Below are 17883 nucleotides of genomic sequence, written 5' to 3'. Positions count from 1 at the left end.
AAATTAAAGTTTATTTTTTTAAAATATAAAAAATATTCAAAATTATTGTATGACAATAACTTATTACAAGGAATGCGTTAAAAGCTTCAATAAAAAAAAATGATATGTTAGATTTCAATGTAATTAAATTTTTTGGTATTAATACTCATAGTGGTAAAGTTCTTCGTCTTTCTTTTGTTAAATGAGAGTTTTATTCATCAGGCTGAGTTAAAATTAACACTGATGACGCGACTATGGGTTATCCTGATCTTGCTACTTGTGAAAATATTTTTCGTGGAATTATGGAGGAGTTTATTGGTTTTTTTCTACATTTATTGGCGTTCAGACTATTTTGGTTACTATGTTTTATGGAGTTATATATGTTATGGAGGAAGCTCAAAAGATGAGTTTTACTAATGTATGACTTGAATGTGATTCTGCATTGGTTAATGGTGGACTACGGTTTCGTGGATACTTCGTAATTGGTGAAACACACACTTGTCTTAATTATTGTGGGAAAATAAGGTTTAGGGTTACTCATATTTTTCGTGAAAAGAATTCATGTGCGAATAATCTGGCTAACTCAGGATTTATTCATAGAGACTCATCTCATTGGTATAGTAGGCTTTCACCTAGTTTATTCTTAGAATGCTTTATGAATAGGTATATACCTATGTTTTGGTCTAGTCCTTCCATAATTTTTTATAATTTTTGTTTCTTTTAATTATACTTTTTTCATGCAATAATAAATAATTTGACAGATAATTGTTGTTACTTTGAGTGTCAGTCTAACTCTAACTGAGATGTCAAGTTGTATAATAATGTCTAGCATGAAAGCTTTATAAAAAAAACTTATTACAAGAAATGTCTATACCAAATGTTGCTTAAGAAATATATATATATATATATATATATATTAATTAGAAACAAAATTAAGCGAAAATCTATAAAAACATGAGTTGATTAGTTTTTTTTTGGTGTTAGAATAAATTTATACATCAGTTCTTTGAGTATATAATCGTATACTCACTTGAATTGTTTTAATAAAAGATCAAATTTAAAAATATTTATTAATAATTTAGTTTTAATTTATAGGAAATAATTTTTTTTCTTATATATAATTTTTTAACTATTATTACTTTATTTTATTATATTTTTCTTAAAATATTTTAACTTAAATTAATTAGTGTATGAGTTTTGAATGCAAAATTATCATTTGTACTTTTTTCTTTTGACAAAGTTAAGAAATAGATATTTTTAATTTTAAAGGAGATTAAAGATATGAAGGTTACTAATAAATTAGTTAAAAAATTATTTTAATATGGTATTATGTTACACATGTAAAAATTATTGATAGATTAGGTCAACAGTTGTTAGAAAAACAACTAAAAAGCACATTAAAAGGAAAAAAATAATGAATCTTTTTTATACATGAGAAACTTCTTGATAGTCTCTTTCCAAAGGGAACACTCTAAACTTTATTCTTCTTCTTTTCTTTCTCTTCTCTTCTCTTCTGTTTCTCTGTCCCACCTTTTTCTGCTATTTCATTTCTGCATTAACTCACAACTTTCACCACACTGAGGAAGAAGTGCAGTTTACAGATCCATCAACACTTGGTGCAAGGAAGGTGTTGCTCTCTATCGATCTCTTCCATGGATTTGGACTTTGAATACCAAGAAGTAACTCCTCCCTTTCTCTCTCTTAATTATCTTCTGCTCTTCTTCCTCAACTTGCTATGCTAACCTAATATGGAGTTGTACAATTTGTAAGTTCAGGAGTACAGGAGGAACTCAAGGGGAGTGCAACTCTTCACCTGCAAATGGTTGCCTTCATCTTCTCCTATGGGTCTGATTTTCCTTTGCCATGGTTGGTAATTCAATGCTTTTCTTCTCCTTTTAGTCTCTCTCTCTTGGTAGTAGGTGTGGTTTTACTTACTTAGGTTTCATTAATTATTTCTTGCAGGTTATGGCATGGAGTGCAGTGGCTTCATGAGAGGTAATTAATGATCTTCTTCTATCTCTTTTTTTGTACCCTTCAGACTATTTTCCCTCCTATCGTTTTTTTCCTTTTCTTAACAAATCTTTAAACATTATTTTCGTTTTTATCTAGTTAAAATTATAATTTTATCTTATACTCTACGCTATCTTTTATCCATTTATTGCAGTATCTACTTTTGATTATTAATAAGTTTGATATTATCTCTGCTCTTACAAAGAAAACGAGATAAGTAGTAAATTGGGTTGTAGAATTCAGAGTAAAACAATGGTATGAACCAGTAAGAACATTTTGTTATCACAGACCAATAATAATCCTCATTGTCAAGTTATTTGTCGTGTTGTCGTGAGTGGTTGAACCTCTTTCCATGAAAAAGAGGAAAATACATACGTAAATATGTTAATTAGTTCCTTAGCTTTTCATAGCCCATAGATAATGTGTTTTTCAATTTAGATCTTAGATAATAATATTTCATAATAATATATAAAAAAAATAGATTTAAAGTTAATCTAACGCCTAGAAATATATAATTTCATTACCAATAATCTTATAATATATATAAATAGATGTAAAGTCCAGGAATTAATTTAAGTTAATTATATAAAATTGAGTTAAATTTAAAATTTAATTATTTATTTCATAATATATAAATAGAAGAGAAGTCAACATTACTTATATATTACTTATGAGTTAATTTTATAAGATTAAATTAAATTAATTAATTAATTATTGTGGCTACCAAATATTTGACGAAGGCATTGGGTGAAGTCACTTAGGGTAGCGTTGGAGTGAAAAGGATTGTTTACGGTAACGGTACGTGCCGTGATCCAACTATAATTCACACCCTCAACTAAAAAAAGGGTAGGGCTAGTTCCTTTTCTACAATATTTTATATTTTCTACTTTTTATTTTCCCTATAAAATTAATCCATCAATCCCACAACCAACGTAATGATAGTTTTTATTAATTTAAATTTCATAATATTCTTGTATTTAAATTAAATATTTGTTTATATGATTATCAAACTCTATCCCATGTTATGGAAGAGATAATTTATTAAATAAGATTTTTTTTAAATGACATAGTTAGTTGCTGATAACCTAGTTCGTTAATAAGTTCCGATAAATTAATTTTTTTAATTAAAAATGTTTAATAAACTAATTGGTAATTATAAAATGTTATCGAAATATATACTATATAAATGAAATTTCATTTTTCTTAGACAAAATATATTATAATTTATAGTTTTAGATTTTTTAAAATAATTAATTTTTTAATAAACTTTTTATCATTTTTATTTACTTTTAGAAGGTGCATCGACATTCTTATTTCAACCATTTATTTTATTTAAATGAGTTGATGTGATAAATATTAGTTAAATTTAATTGTTAATTTTTTTAATTTTATTTATTTCTTAATTTGAATTACTGATTTTTTTTACAAATTTTAGTGTGTGTATAACTCTGTGGGTTGTAAATGTATCATTTTCCTTATACCAAATACTTTTATGTTGTTCAACTTAATTAGTTTACAAGCTAGTGAAACAATTTAGTAGTTAGGTTATTAGTCTTCCTAAATACAGTATTATTCTGGAGTTTTATTTTATAAGATTTTTTTCTGATTTTTTTGTTATATTTAATTAAAATAAAGGAGCAAAGGAGTGAGAAGGTGATTAAATCCCATAGCAGGTTGGTAGTATTAATTAGACATGGTGTGGGGATGCAACCAGACAAAGAAGAATATGGTCACACCATTTCATTGCTACCAATTATAGCTGTACAATGTACGGAAACAACTATTTAAATTTAAACATTTGAAAAAATCTGACATATTAAAACATAAATGAAGTTAGAATTTAAACTTATTTTATATTAACCTTTTCCCACACATGTCAAAATTTTGATTATTTGATCAGATCATCGAATTTATTAATATTTTTCATTATGATCTAAACAATATTCAAAAACTGAAAACAGAAGCAAATTGTGATGGCTGGTTGGTTCCACACCGATAAAACATTTATATTTATACTGATATTCAAACAATTAACAATGTGTAATTAATATCACCAATGAACAACATGCTCTTTGGTTGGACAAACACAAAAACACAACCAACTATTTGACAGATACGTATAATGATTGTTCCCGAGTTATATTGTGGTTTGCTTGCATGATGGTTGTAGAATGTGGTGTACGACTAGCTTGTGCCAAATATGCTGTGTACGGAATGGATTATGAAGGGCATGGACGTTCTGAAGGTGCTCGTTGTTACATAAAGAAGTTTGATAACATCATTAATGATTGTTATGACTTTTTCAAGTCTGTCAGCGGTAAGATTCAAATACTTTAATCTCCCAACTCAATTGAAACATGAGAATTTTGTTTCAGCTTTTTCATTTATTGTGTATTTCAGAGCTCCAAGAGTATAAGGGAAAGCCTAGGTTCTTGTATGGAGAGTCCATGGGAGGGGCAGTGAGCCTCCTTTTGCATAGAAAGGACCCTTCATTCTGGGACGGTGCAGTTCTTGTTGCACCCATGTGTAAGGTGTGAAACATTTATTGAGCTAAACAGTTTTTGAAACTTCCTTTAATTATAGGAAAATAAATCTTATCAACTTCATTTTTCCTTCATATGTAAATTCAACACTGTTTATCCATATGTTGAAACAATAAGCCAGATATCAGAGAAAGTGAAGCCACACCAGGTGGTGATCAACATATTGACTAAAGTGGAAGATATAATCCCAAAGTGGAAGATAGTTCCCACAAAGGATGTCATCAATTCAGCCTTCAAAGACCCTGCTAAAAGAGAAAGGGTAAGGTTCAACCTCTTTCATAAATATTTATGAACTCTTTAAGTTTGTAGTGCTACTGAGAGGCTTGCCTAATACTTCAAATCTTGCTTATTGCTGGATGTTAATTAATGTGTCTCTTCCCTTTGATCACTACAGATAAGAAAAAACAAGTTGATATACCAGGACAAGCCCAGGCTAAAAACAGCATTAGAGATGTTAAGGACCAGCATGAGCCTAGAAGACAGCTTATATAAGGTTATGTTTTAAGCTCGTTTGTTTTTATATTGAATCTAGTTCATAATCAAGCTACCACTTCTTAAATATACTTATTATACCTGATTTTGTTTGGCTGAGTTTTGAGCAGGTGACCCTGCCTTTTTTTGTATTGCATGGAGAAGCAGATACAGTGACTGACCCAGAGATAAGCAGGGCATTATATGAGAGGGCAAGTAGCAAAGATAAGACCATAAAATTGTACCCAGGAATGTGGCATGGCTTAACATCAGGGGAGACTGATGAGAACATCGAAAAGGTTTTTGGAGACATTATAATGTGGCTAGATAAGCACACGGGCAATCTAACTCATGCTTCTCCACAGCAAATTGAGACTTATAAGTATGACATTGAGAGATTGTCCACAGTTGCATCATCAGCAAAGATTGCAAAGCAAGCAAAAAGGCGAAGAAGCTATCTTTGTGGCTTGAAAGGAAACCGCTTGCTATACCACTCAGCAAGTTAGCTTGTAGTCCTACCATGGTTGGAGTTAGGGACTGTAACAATGTGGCATATTTTCCCCATGTTTGCCTAATTAATAGGAGTCCAACTTGTTTTCAAAAGAAAAGCGATTTGAGACTATATACTGTTATGGCTATTTTCCCCCATGGTTGCCTAATTAGTAGGAGTCCACCTTGTTTTCAAAAGTAAAGCGATTTGTTCCAAAGCTCCACTTAGCTTCTTCATAAAAAAAACATAGTCCAAGTTATGATATTATCACCAGGCTAATAATAGTATAACACTAACATAACCAATGTTCAGGTCCTTATAATGTAATAACAAAGATTTGAACGCAGGAGAGTTAGAAAAGACAATTCTGGTGTCTGTTAAATATGCGGCACATCTTCAAGAGGTTCAATGAAAATGCAATTCCGTGCCCGAAATGTAGATTGTCAGACATAATTTCCACTTCATAATTATTACTCGTCCATAAACTTTCTCCTGTTTCTTCAGTACCGAATGTATCCGATTGCGTATTACATCCTGTGATTCATCGAACAACGGGGGAACAAGGGTCGCAACTTTAGAAATACAATTAGGACATCAATGCTGCATACTAGGAAAAATGGTAGAGGATAAAGGACAAAAGGGAAAATTATGTATGGCTGATAAGCTACTGTGACTAATGGATCATGAAGAGATCGGAAACCTCACTAACTGTTTTCTGGTTAATGCTATGAAAAATGTAAACTACAATCCCCTTTCGCACTTAGTCTGAGGTATCTGGCAGAAAAAATCTCAATTTCCATTTTCCAATCAAGAATTAGGTAGAGGTTGCTCCTTCCTTTTGGTCCCCAAAAATGCGTTGTCTGAAGTCAGAAACCATTAGAGGGAGTCCCTTGCGTAGGTCCACCTTGGGTTCCCAGCCTAGTAGTTCCTTGGCCCTAGTAATATCAGGCTTTCTCTTGTGTGGGTCATCCTCTGTGTTTGGCCTGTACTCTATCTTAGCCTCTGGATCTATGGTTTCTTGTACCACCTGCATCACCATGACCAAATATACAATCATATCATTCATGATGATAACTTGATAATCCTTAACTAGATTATAACAGGAAATAGAAATAAGTTTATAAACTGATGTTTTTACTGTGAAATTGTCAAAATCATATCTTTCTTTCATGTGGGTGGGTTAGTTGAGACATCTAATCCTGGTTTTACTTGTTAAGATCATAAGAAAAGGAGACATGAATAGCAGAATAAAGTGGTGTTCCTTGCTAAGAATGACGCCTAAACGTTTTCCTACAAGTAAGCTTTGTTTCATTTACCTTGGCAAGTTCAAGCATGGTGAATTCACCAGGATTTCCAAGATTGAAAGGTCCCACGTGTTCTCCTTCCATAAGGCGCATCAGCCCCTCCACCTGCGACATCATAAACACCCCACATTAGTCGAACAAAATTAAAGCACTAAGAGTCCAATTTGTTGGGATTTTGGGGGTTTTAAGATATATTTTGAAAATATATTATGCGAAGTAATTTGTTATTTTATTTTAGCATGCACTTTATATATAAACAAAATATTAAATATTTAAACTATTTCAATCTTAATTTCTTAAATTTAAATAATAAATAAATAAAATTTTAACTTTATGTAAAAGATATTATAAAAAAAACTAAAGAATTTCCTAAAAACTAATTTAAATAAAAAATATATTATATTAATATTTTCAACATTTCTCATTGACTTAATATATGTTTATTTCATTTTCAAATTTTAAATTTGGTTCCGTTTAATGTTTGATTTCCACTATTTTTTTTTCTCTCTCTCTCTCTTCATAATCTTTATCTATCTTTTTCTTTCATGGAATCACATTCAATTTGACATTTTTATTGTAGTTTTTTATGAACATCATCTTCTTTGTCTTTATTATACATTCTATGACAGTGATATTGGACCTTTGATGAGTGGTAGAACGTAGATCATCTACTTTTTTTTCCTTTTGGATATCAAACTTCTTTTGAGAGAAATTAATCTTCTTTTGATTGTGCTCATTTTTTTTATATATTCATTTTTAATCAAATTTTTTTCATCATATCCAAACCAATACTTTTATCTTTCACACGAACTTGAATATTTATAGATTTGCCTCTTTAATCACACTAAGGACAATTTATAACCTTTCTCCAAAAGTTGTTCTCCATTTCATATTCTTACTTTAGAAATATCATATTTGTTGAGTTCTTTAAAAAATTTCGATCATAAATAAATATGTATCTATAAATCAACCTTTTTGTAGATTAGTTAATTGTAATATGTGATGTTGCAAGATGTAGTTCCTCTTCTAATTCATCATCAACAATATTGACAACTTTTTGTAGATGTTGGGATTTGCATTTTTTTTTTCTAGATGTCCTAATTTAGCACATTTGTAACATTTTATATCTAGTCTTCACCATCACATGTTGTGTTCCAGATATTTCTTTTGCAATAGGGGAAAAATGGAAAAACCCGTGTGTTTTTATTTTGGTTGTATTTGGTTCTTTTTGTAGCTTTTGATTTCCAAAACACGTTCACTAGTATGAATTAAAATACCAGTAATCAACCTATCCTTTTTCATTAATTTGTTATTTTTGTGCTTGGAAGACATGTATCACTTCTCTCAAAGTAATTGTAGACAAATCTTATGTGTTTTATATATAGAATATTTATATTATCTCAATCTTAATTTTTTAAATTTAAATAATAAATAAATATATTTTTATCTTGATATGTAAAATATTATAAAAAATTAAAATTTTCTAGGAGCTAATTGAAAAAAAAATATTAAACAAATATTCTTAACTAATTTATACTCTCAACAATCACGAGTAATCTCGGTAGTACGATCTAGAAATCTAGAAATTAATTTATGATGATATTTTATTATTTGAAATGAAAGAATCACTAATCAACAATCATACAACGAGGTTGCCACTTCCTTTTCTCCACTATTTGAAGAGTGGAGACTTTATTGTCCCAGGAGCAATTATGTAATAACCTTAACTATAAGATTTAGAAGTATTTTTAAAATTAAAATGGCAATTTCAAAATTAAATTCAAGAGAGTTGTGGTAGAACTAACTTAGACAATTGGACCACACACTACTGATGTCACAGCCAGAATTACCATGAACCGTTGTTATCACTGACATCGTTACTATAAACTAGTTTTGAAATTATGAATCTCAACCACAATTCCAATTCAGGTGTGAATAGATCCCGAAAGAGATGATTCATTGCATAATGCCAAGAATTGTTTATGCAGAATGCAGAGGGGAAAGTTCACGTGAAGTTGGAAGTCAAGTTACTTCCAAATTAAGCCATCCGAAAGGAACAGCGTGTGTGAAACTAAACTTTATATTTGATTAGGATGTAAGTTATTAACATGATTAGGATGAGAGAGAAAAAGAAGCATTTATATATGACTTACCAAATCAGAAACGTATTGGAAACTTCTAGTTTGCTTCCCATCCCCATAAACGGTCAAAGCCTCTTTCCTTAGTGCCTGCATTAACGCCACCAATTACCATTATTTTACTAACAAAGTCACGATGCATTTCTTTCACCAGCACCAACTACATTATCTAATGCATCAAAACTTCCAACCAATTGCCTTACCTGAGCAACGAAGTTACTAACAACGCGACCATCGTCTAAGCACATTCGAGGCCCGTAGGTGTTGAAAATCCTAGCTATTCTCACCTGAAAAAAAATTAGAACAATGAAATTCTAAACCCTAAACAAAAACTAGCACCTAGATAATAATTAATTAAATTGAAATATGGAAACAATTAAGAGGTCGATGGGTAGGTTGAATGAAAATGACCTCGACACCGGCTCCTCTGTGGTAATCCATGGCTAACGTTTCGGCCGTACGCTTTCCCTCGTCGTAGCAGCTTCGAACACCTAACACAAACATGTACAACCATGTCAGAAAGGTAATAACTAATCCAATTAAAAGTAGGGGGATCTGTTTCAATATTTAAACAGCTTCATAATGTTTGAATTCTTGTTTTATATCGTCTTAATATTAAAAAAATTAAATTTAAATTATGTTAAACATGTAATGATTTAGATCATCAGAGAGACCGATGAAGATCTGAGATTTTTTTGACCATTAAGGGTTATTTTTTTGGTTTTGACTAAAATGGGGTCCGTTTTAAAAAGATTACAAATTTAAGTAAGTCGTGCCAATTTGGCACGACTTCATATGCAGAAGTCATCCCAATTAAGCACGATTTCTGCCATGTCATACTAAAGTCGTGCCACACTTCTGTCCTGTCATACTGAAGTCGTGCAGTCGTGCCAACTTGACACGACTTCTGTCACGTCATAATTTTTTATTTTTTTAGTAAGTTATGTAATGTTAAAAATTAATTTGATAATTGTGTATGGATCATATTTGACGGTAATGTAATACAATAACTTGATTAATTAAAAAATGAAAAAAATTGTTATTGAATTTGGAAATAAATACATAAATGAAAATTTATTGTATTTGGAAAATAAATAGAGAATTATTGTTGTGAATTTGCAAAATAAATAGCTTGAGAAGGAATGATTTTATAGAACACGTAATGATGAGAAGAGATTAATTAGAACTAAACAAATTAGTAAAGATTCATTACCAGATATAAAATAAAACTATAAAGTTGAACTAGAAGTAAATTATTTATCTATTCATTCAATTCAAACATGATCCATACACAATTATCCAATTTTTTGTTCCTTAAAACTAACACTCTTAGAAAATTATGTATCAAATTAACTTTTAATATTACATAACTTACTACCCAATATATAAATAATAAAATTAAAAAAAATTAAAAAATTATGACATGACAGAAGTCGTGCCAAGTTGACACGACTTCAGTATGACAGGACAGAAATTGTGTCAAGTTGACACGACTTTAGTATGACATGGCAGAAGTCGTGCCTAATTGAGACGACTTCTACATATGAAGTCGTGCCGAATTGACACGACTTGCCTAAATTTATAAATTTTTTTTAAATGGACTCCATTTTAATAAAAAAAAAAAAAACCCAATAATGATTAAAAAAAAGCAACATCTGAACCCCGGAATCATGGACATCCCATGATATTTTTGACAGAGTGTGGAAAACGTGGTCCTCTTAAGATGTCCCACGTGTCTACGAGGCCAACAACCTTGGGTTTTGATTTTGACTCACTGTTTCTCCACCCCCCTAGAAAATGTATAAAGGAAACACACACAGACAACGCTGTGCTGTCACAACGAATGGTTGCCACGTCACACTCAATCACTCTAATATACACAAGAAAAATACTACTTTGAGTCGTGGTGCAGAGCATGTGAGTCGCACACGCTAACACGTACGTTCCAAATATAAAAAAAAAAAAGAGAGAGAGAGAGAGAAAACTGACCAATGGGATTGACGTTGCCCCAATAAGTCTCCTTCTGAGGGTGCTGCAGAGGATCTCCATAAACCTCGCTGGTACTGGTTAACAAGAACCTGGCGCCAATTCTTTTAGCCAGCCCCAACATGTTCAACGTGCCCACCACGTTGGTCTTGTGAACAACACTACCCCAATTAAGGATTCCATTTTCCAAATCCAAATTCAACTTGCACCCAAATCACATCATTTAAATATTCTGTTTCAGTAGACTTTACTTAACTAAATCACAACCAGAATCCGAATCTGAATCAAAATCAGATTGGTAGAGATAAAACGTTGAAGATTCACGGGAGAAGAAATCAAGCAGTAATTAAGAGTAACAGAATGCAATTAAGCGAGTAAAAGAGAAGGAAATGAAAGGATATGATAGTCTTGACGGGATTGAACTTGTAATGGACAGGGGAGGCAGGGCAAGCAAGATGGTAGATCTGGTCGACTTCCAAGAGGAGAGGCTCGACGACGTCGTGTCGGAGAAGTTCGAAATTCGGATTCCCAAAATGGTGCATCACGTTTTCTTTCCTCCCTGTGAAGAAATTGTCCACCACAATCACGCTGTCTCCCCGGCTAATCAACCGATCCACTAAGTGTGACCCGACGAACCCGGCCCCGCCCGTCACCACAACCCGGAGCCCCTTCCGTTTAATCCCTAGGGGGATCTTCCCCACGGAATGCACCGCCACGTCATAGCTTCGGGTGTTGGTGGTGGGCCAGAGCGTTAAGTCGTCGCGGGCCAAGAAAGAAGCGGGGAATGGGTCGTGGGCCCGGACGGGAGGAGAAGAGGAGGAGGGGAGGAGGAAGAAGAAGAAGACGGAGGCGAGGAGAACGCCGAGGAAGAGGAAATGGAGCCGCTGCTCGCGGAGGATGTAGCGGAGGAAAAACCATGGCTTTTGCGGCTTGGGGAAATCGGCGTCGTTCACAGGTTGTGCCTCGTGCCCTCGGAAAACCAAGCCCGAAGCCATTTTCGCTGCTTCAATTCACAACGTTTGTGGTCTGAATGCGTGGTCGTGAATTTGATGTGAAGAGACGAGAATGAATGCGGAGAAGGCGGGGAGTGAAAGTGGTAGTGCTGGCTGTGTCACCTTTTCAGATCCAGAGTTGATAGTTTATAAAGCTATGCAGTTTCTATGCTCTCACGTATCTCAACCTCCATCTATTCTGTAAAATGCAAGTACACTGCGTCAAATACACTTTTTCAATTTCTAATTCTAACAAACAATGCTTTCAAATCTCACTCTCAGTAATTAAATTTGACTTCAACATTATAAACTCTTTCACTCAATACTTAATACAATCTAATGATATGTGACTTTATTGTTAAGAATAATCATAATTCTGTTAAAAATATATTATTGGAGACTTTTGAAACTATATAATATATGCAAACGTCTTATGTGACGGAAGACACCGTGTATAGTATGTAATATATATATATATATATATATATATATATATATATATATATATATATTAATACGATGAAATGTTTTAAAATAAAAAACCGAACTGAAATTGATGCAGATTAAGTACTATTTCAGAGGAATAAAATAGCATAATTAGTGAATGTTTGATATCTAATATAGATTAAATCTCCGCAAAATGACCCTATGTTAAACAAAGCATATATTTTAACATTTTGAATGGAGAGTCCTTACATATTCAATACAATTAAATGTAATTGAAGAAAAACGATGAATTGAAGTTGGATCAATAATTAGACGTTACCCAACCACATCCTTAAAAATAACATGAAAAATGAAAAAACACAAAAACTAAAAGATTTATTAATTGCTTTTATCTTGTTTTCTATACAATTCTTTCCTTTTATCTTTTTCTTATTTTTTAAAATTAAATATATGTATTTTTATTTCATTTGTTAGTTATTTGTACCTTCCTATTTTTATCAATCCTATATTTTTTTCAACTACAATGGTATGTAATTAGTGAGTGAAAATGTAATCATAATAGTGAAAAAAAAAATAGTCACGGCTAATAACTAACTTAGTGATTAGTAATCAAATTAGTGACTAAAAGTTAATTTTATAATTTAACGGTCAAAATAGTAACTATATTTTTAGTCGCACAAAATCACTCAAAAAAAATCAATCACCAAATTGATAATTAAATTAGTCACAAAATCAATCATCAAATTGGTAACAAAATCAGTCACAGAAAATCAGTTACAAAATTTGTGATTATACTAAATTTTTATTCCCCTAAAACTTTATGTGTATTTTTTCTTTCAATTTTCACGTTCATATTAATAAAATTAATAATTATTACAATAATAATAATAATATTAATAATAATAACATTAATAATAATATTATTAAATATATTAAGAATAACTAAAATAATATTATTATTAATAATAATTATAATAATATTAATATGATTTTTTTAGGTTTTATGCCCTTCCGAATAAAAACACAATTATCATTAATTAAAACACCACAAAACTATAAACTTATTCTTCTAATTTAATAAGATGTTATTATTTTAGTTAAGGGTGGGAAAAAATCCAAATTACAAAATTCAATCCATAATGATCCAAATCCATATTAGTTTTAATCCATTTAAATGGATTAATCTTAAATCCAAATCCATACTTTTGGATTTTAAATCCAATCCATTTAATTGGATATGGATTAGATATGGATTGGATACATTTTTGGATTATCCAAATTGCATTTTTGGTTGAGTTTTGACTTGACACGATCCAAGTTGAGCCAACAATTCGAGCTGATGTCGAGCAGAGCAGGCCCGAACCGATGTCAAGTCGTTCGGGCCGAGGCCGATTTCGAGCTAAGCGGGGCAAGGCCGATATTGAGCTGAGTGGGCCCAGGTTGATGTCGAGTCGAGCGGGGTTGGGCCGTTGTCGAGTTCAGTGGGCTCGGGCCGTTGTCACGAACCCATACTGATGTTGAGCTGAGCGGGCCCGGGCCGATGTCAAGTCGTACGGGCTCAGACTGATGTCGAGTCGTACAAGCCCGGGACGATGTCGAGTCGTACGAGTTTGAGTCGAGGTCAAGTTGAACGGGCCCGGGCCGATGTCGAGTTGTACGGGCCCGTTCCGATGTCGAGTCGTACGGGCCCGTGCCGATGTCGATTCATACGGGTCCGAAACATGTCAAGTCGTACGGGCCCAGACCGATGTTGAGTCGTACGGGCCCGTGCCGATGTCGAGTCGTACGGGCCCGGGCCAACGTCGAGTCGTACGGGCCCAGACAATGTCGAGTCGTATGGGCTCAGACCATGTTGAGTCGTACGGGCCCGGACCGATGTTGAGTCGTACGGGCCCGGGCCGATGTCGAGTCGTATGGGCTCAGGCCGATATCGAGTCGTACAGTCTCGGGCTGATGTCGAGTCGTACGGGCCTAAACTGATGTCGAGTCGTACGGGCCCGTTCCGATGTCGATTCGTACAGGCCCGGGCCGATGTCGAGTCATACGGGCCTGAGCCGATATCGAGTCGTACGGGCCGGGCCGATGTCGAGTCGTACGGGCTTGCGTCGACGTCGAGTCGTACGGGCCCGGGCCGTTGTCGAGTCGTACGGGCCCGGGCCAATGTCGAGTCGTACAGGCCCCGGCCGATGTCGAGTCGTACAGGGCCGATCCGATGTCGAGTCATACGGGCTCGGGTCGATGTGGTGTCGTACGGGCCCGGACCTATGTCGAGTCGTACGGGCCCGAGCCGATGTCGAGTCGTAGGGGCCCGGGCCAATGTCGAGTCGTATGGGCCTAAGCCGGTCGAGTTGTACGGGCCTGAGCCGATGTCGAGTCGTACGGGCCTAAACTGATGTCGAGTTGTACGGGCCCGTTCCGATGTCGATTCGTACAGGCCCGGGCCGATGTCGAGTCATACGGGCCTGAGCCGATATCGAGTCGTACGGGCCGGGCTGATGTCGAGTCGTACGGGCTCGCGCCGACGTCGAGTCGTACGGGCTCGCGCCGACGTCGAGTCGTACGGGCTCGCGCCGACGTCGAGTCGTACGGGCTCGCGCCGACGTCGAGTCGTACGGGCTCGCGCCGACGTCGAGTCGTACGGGCTCGCGCCGACGTCGAGTTGTACGGGCCCGGGCCGTTGTCGAGTCGTACGGGCCCCGGCCGATGTCGAGTCGTACGGGCCCGGGCCGATGTCGAGTCGTACGGGCTCGGGTCGATGTGGTGTCGTACGGGCCCGGACCTATGTCGAGTCGATGTGGTGTCGTACGGGCCCGGACCTATGTCGAGTCGTACGGGCCCGAGCCGATGTCTAGTCGTAGGGGCCCGGGCCAATGTCGAGTCGTAGGGGCCCAGGCCAATGTCGAGTCGTAGGGGCCCGGGCCAATGTCGAGTCGTACGGGCCTGAGCCGGTCGAGTTGTACGGGCCTGAGCCGATGTCGAGTCGTACGGGCCCAGACCGATGTCGAGTAGTACGGGCCTAGATCGATGTCGAGTTGTATGGGTATGGGCCGATGTCAAGTCGTACGGACGTGGGCTGATGTCGAGTCGTACGGGCCCGGGTCGATGTCGAGTCGTACGGGCCGGAGCCTATGTCGAGTCGTACGGACCGAGGCCAATGTCGAGTCGTACGGGCCCGGGTCAATGTTAATCCGTACGGGCCTGTATCGATGTTGAGTCGTACGGGCCTGGACTGATGTCGAATTCTCTGGTCCTGAGCCAAAATAGTTTGTGTACATATCAAAATGAATTTAATGTATTTGACAAAATGGATTTAATCTAATTAAGAAAGTGGATTTAATCTAGATTGAATCCACTTTAAATGGATTTTTAAAAAATCCAAATAAATTTGATTTAGTTAAAAGGGATATGGATTTTAAATTCAATCCATTTGTTTGGATGAATTTGGATTTGTTCTAGCAATCCATGACCACCCCTAATTTTAGTATCTCAACTCGTGTATGAAGTGAAAGATGAATTAACATTATATAAAGTGAAAGATCAATTAGCATTAAATAGATTTACTTAATTTAATAATTATTTTGATATATTATAATTTAATAATTAAATCAAAACACATTTATTTCAACGATGCTATGGAATGGTAAAATTAAATTGTATTTTACAAAATAAATTCTGAATATAACAAAAATGAGTTTGTGATAAAAAAAACCTCATGCCTTTGTGATATAAAAAGAGGAGTAAATTTAATTCATTGTAAATATAAAAAAATATATATTCTAAATCAATTAGAGATCATGACACTATATTTTTTAAAATAGTTATTATTAATATCAATAAATTTATTATACACGACGAATAGTAATTAAATATTCTTTACACTTTCGATACATGTACACATTACTCTATTAATCCATAGACTCCAACCACATTGTGTAAACTATTTCAAATTACTCTATCTGTAATCTGAATCACCATCGTAGTTGCTGGAATTCACCTTCTATCCGCCTTTTAAAAGCCAAATTCGTCAATGAAATTAATCTCATGCCTCCCGAAGTAGTGTGTTTAAGGATGAACACATGATTTTCAAGACAAAATTTTCAAATACTAAACACTAACACTCATTATTTCTCTTCATATCACATTCTCATCTACAAAACATTAAGAAGTCTCATATATATATATGGAGACTTTTACAATTAAAAACAAAAAAAAACATATATTTTAGACAGAACCAATTTTATATATTTATATATAAAATATTATCTATAGTTGACAGTTTATTTATATGACCTTAGTATAATACATAGATACACTGTTAACCATTTCACAACTTCAATTCTATGGATCGTTGATTCTTCCCAGACCTGTGGTGGCAAGTTTGTTGACAAGGGCTAGAGCGTTGCTGGTGATGTAAGACACATTCTGAACCCGGTTTTGCAGCACTTTAACATGCTTCTCATTTTCTCCTTCAAACCCTTCCAGACAAGTTTCTTCATCGGTGAGTGCTGCACTGATCCACGTGTTGAGGTCTCCCATTTGGGTGCTAAACGTGGTTTTGCTTAGCCTCCGAAGTACACCAAGTGATCTGTGAAGCTCGTCAAGGGCATAGGCAAAAGATTCAGCACAATCTGAAAGGGCAATTTTGTTTCTTCCCTTCATGTGTCCATGCCTCTTCAATTCTGCAATATACGCTTTAACATTCTTAACCTCCCCAATGGACACTGAGACTCCAGCACGTGCCCACTTGCTAGGGCTTCTTCCGGCAGTGTTGGAGAAATGTGATAGAGAGTGAACGCAAAGGCTTTGGTACCTTGTCACACTGCAAGCCTCTCTAACATTGTCCTTCCCTTTTGCAGATACCATTTGGCCAGTGCTTGATAGGAGTGAAAGAAACAATAGAAGCAGAAACATAGGATGTGCTACAATAATCATTTTGGAAGGCCAATTAATTGAAGAAGTTGAAGGACAAGAATAAAAGGTAAGTGCGGTGATGATAGTTGAGTACTAAGAACAGAAGGTTGTCGAGAATTCAGAGAAGTGTGAGATTTAGCTTTGAAGGTGGAGTGTTTAAAAGCAGCATGGATGTTTCACTTTATGGACTTTTTTCTGTAGGGAACTGTTGCATAGGCATGGGGCTAGTGACTGCAATTAAGAAAAGGGATATGGGTGGTGAAATGAAATATATATGGGAAAAGTTAGGAACATGTGAACAGAAAGTGAGTTTTGCATTTGTGATGAGCATAACCCAGTTTTTTTATTATTATATTCTGGAAGGCTTATCGTTTCTGGGTTGATCTATCTTACAATCATCAAAAACTGAAAGGGAAATAAAAAACTTAACGAAAACTTGGACACATCTTGTAATCCTATGTAACTTTTGTTTTCACCGGCTCTTACCACAAGAAAAATGTGTTTTATCATTTATTTAAAGAGGTTTTCTATAATATTTTTTTAGACTTAATTTTACTTTATAAAACTGAAAGATTTATACCTATTAATATTATACTATAAAATATTTTTATT

General features: G+C 34.9%; 3 protein-coding genes across 5 annotated transcripts; 1 reads left to right on the top strand and 2 right to left on the bottom strand.

Annotated features, from left to right (window-relative positions):
• The first annotated feature begins 1432 nt into the window (after positions 1–1432).
• Positions 1433–5710, top strand: LOC137814746 (caffeoylshikimate esterase-like). 2 transcript variants are annotated; one of them, XM_068617636.1, is made up of 8 exons: positions 1433–1658; positions 1755–1845; positions 1942–1974; positions 4160–4306; positions 4390–4520; positions 4654–4791; positions 4927–5025; positions 5135–5710. In XM_068617636.1, exons 1-8 carry the CDS (start codon positions 1632–1634, stop codon positions 5507–5509), a joined length of 1041 nt encoding a protein of 346 aa, XP_068473737.1. In that variant the 5' UTR covers positions 1433–1631; the 3' UTR covers positions 5510–5710. The 2 variants fall into 2 exon arrangements, with proteins under 2 accessions (XP_068473737.1, XP_068473738.1); XM_068617637.1 differs by having other exon boundaries at positions 1514–1658; positions 1750–1845.
• Positions 5711–5730: 20 nt separating this feature from the next.
• LOC137814745 (UDP-glucuronic acid decarboxylase 2-like) lies at positions 5731–12246 on the bottom strand. 2 transcript variants are annotated; one of them, XM_068617633.1, is made up of 7 exons: positions 11323–12246; positions 10925–11072; positions 9347–9426; positions 9139–9222; positions 8951–9025; positions 6810–6902; positions 5731–6520 (listed from the first exon to the last, which is right to left on the bottom strand). In XM_068617633.1, exons 1-7 carry the CDS (start codon positions 11914–11916, stop codon positions 6308–6310), a joined length of 1287 nt encoding a protein of 428 aa, XP_068473734.1. In that variant the 5' UTR covers positions 11917–12246; the 3' UTR covers positions 5731–6307. The 2 variants fall into 2 exon arrangements, with proteins under 2 accessions (XP_068473734.1, XP_068473735.1); XM_068617634.1 differs by having other exon boundaries at positions 10925–11067; positions 11318–12103.
• Positions 12247–16454: 4208 nt separating this feature from the next.
• On the bottom strand, positions 16455–17511 carry LOC137814744 (pectinesterase inhibitor 6-like). The gene has a single exon (XM_068617632.1). The coding sequence runs from the start codon at positions 17290–17292 to the stop codon at positions 16699–16701; it is 594 nt and encodes a 197-aa protein (XP_068473733.1). The 5' UTR covers positions 17293–17511; the 3' UTR covers positions 16455–16698.
• Between the last annotated feature and the right edge of the window lie 372 nt (positions 17512–17883).

Source organism: Phaseolus vulgaris, chromosome 1 (assembly GCF_000499845.2).
Source record: "Phaseolus vulgaris cultivar G19833 chromosome 1, P. vulgaris v2.0, whole genome shotgun sequence".
Classification (NCBI taxonomy): Eukaryota; Viridiplantae; Streptophyta; class Magnoliopsida; order Fabales; family Fabaceae; genus Phaseolus; species Phaseolus vulgaris.
This window is presented reverse-complemented; position numbering and strand designations above follow the sequence as displayed.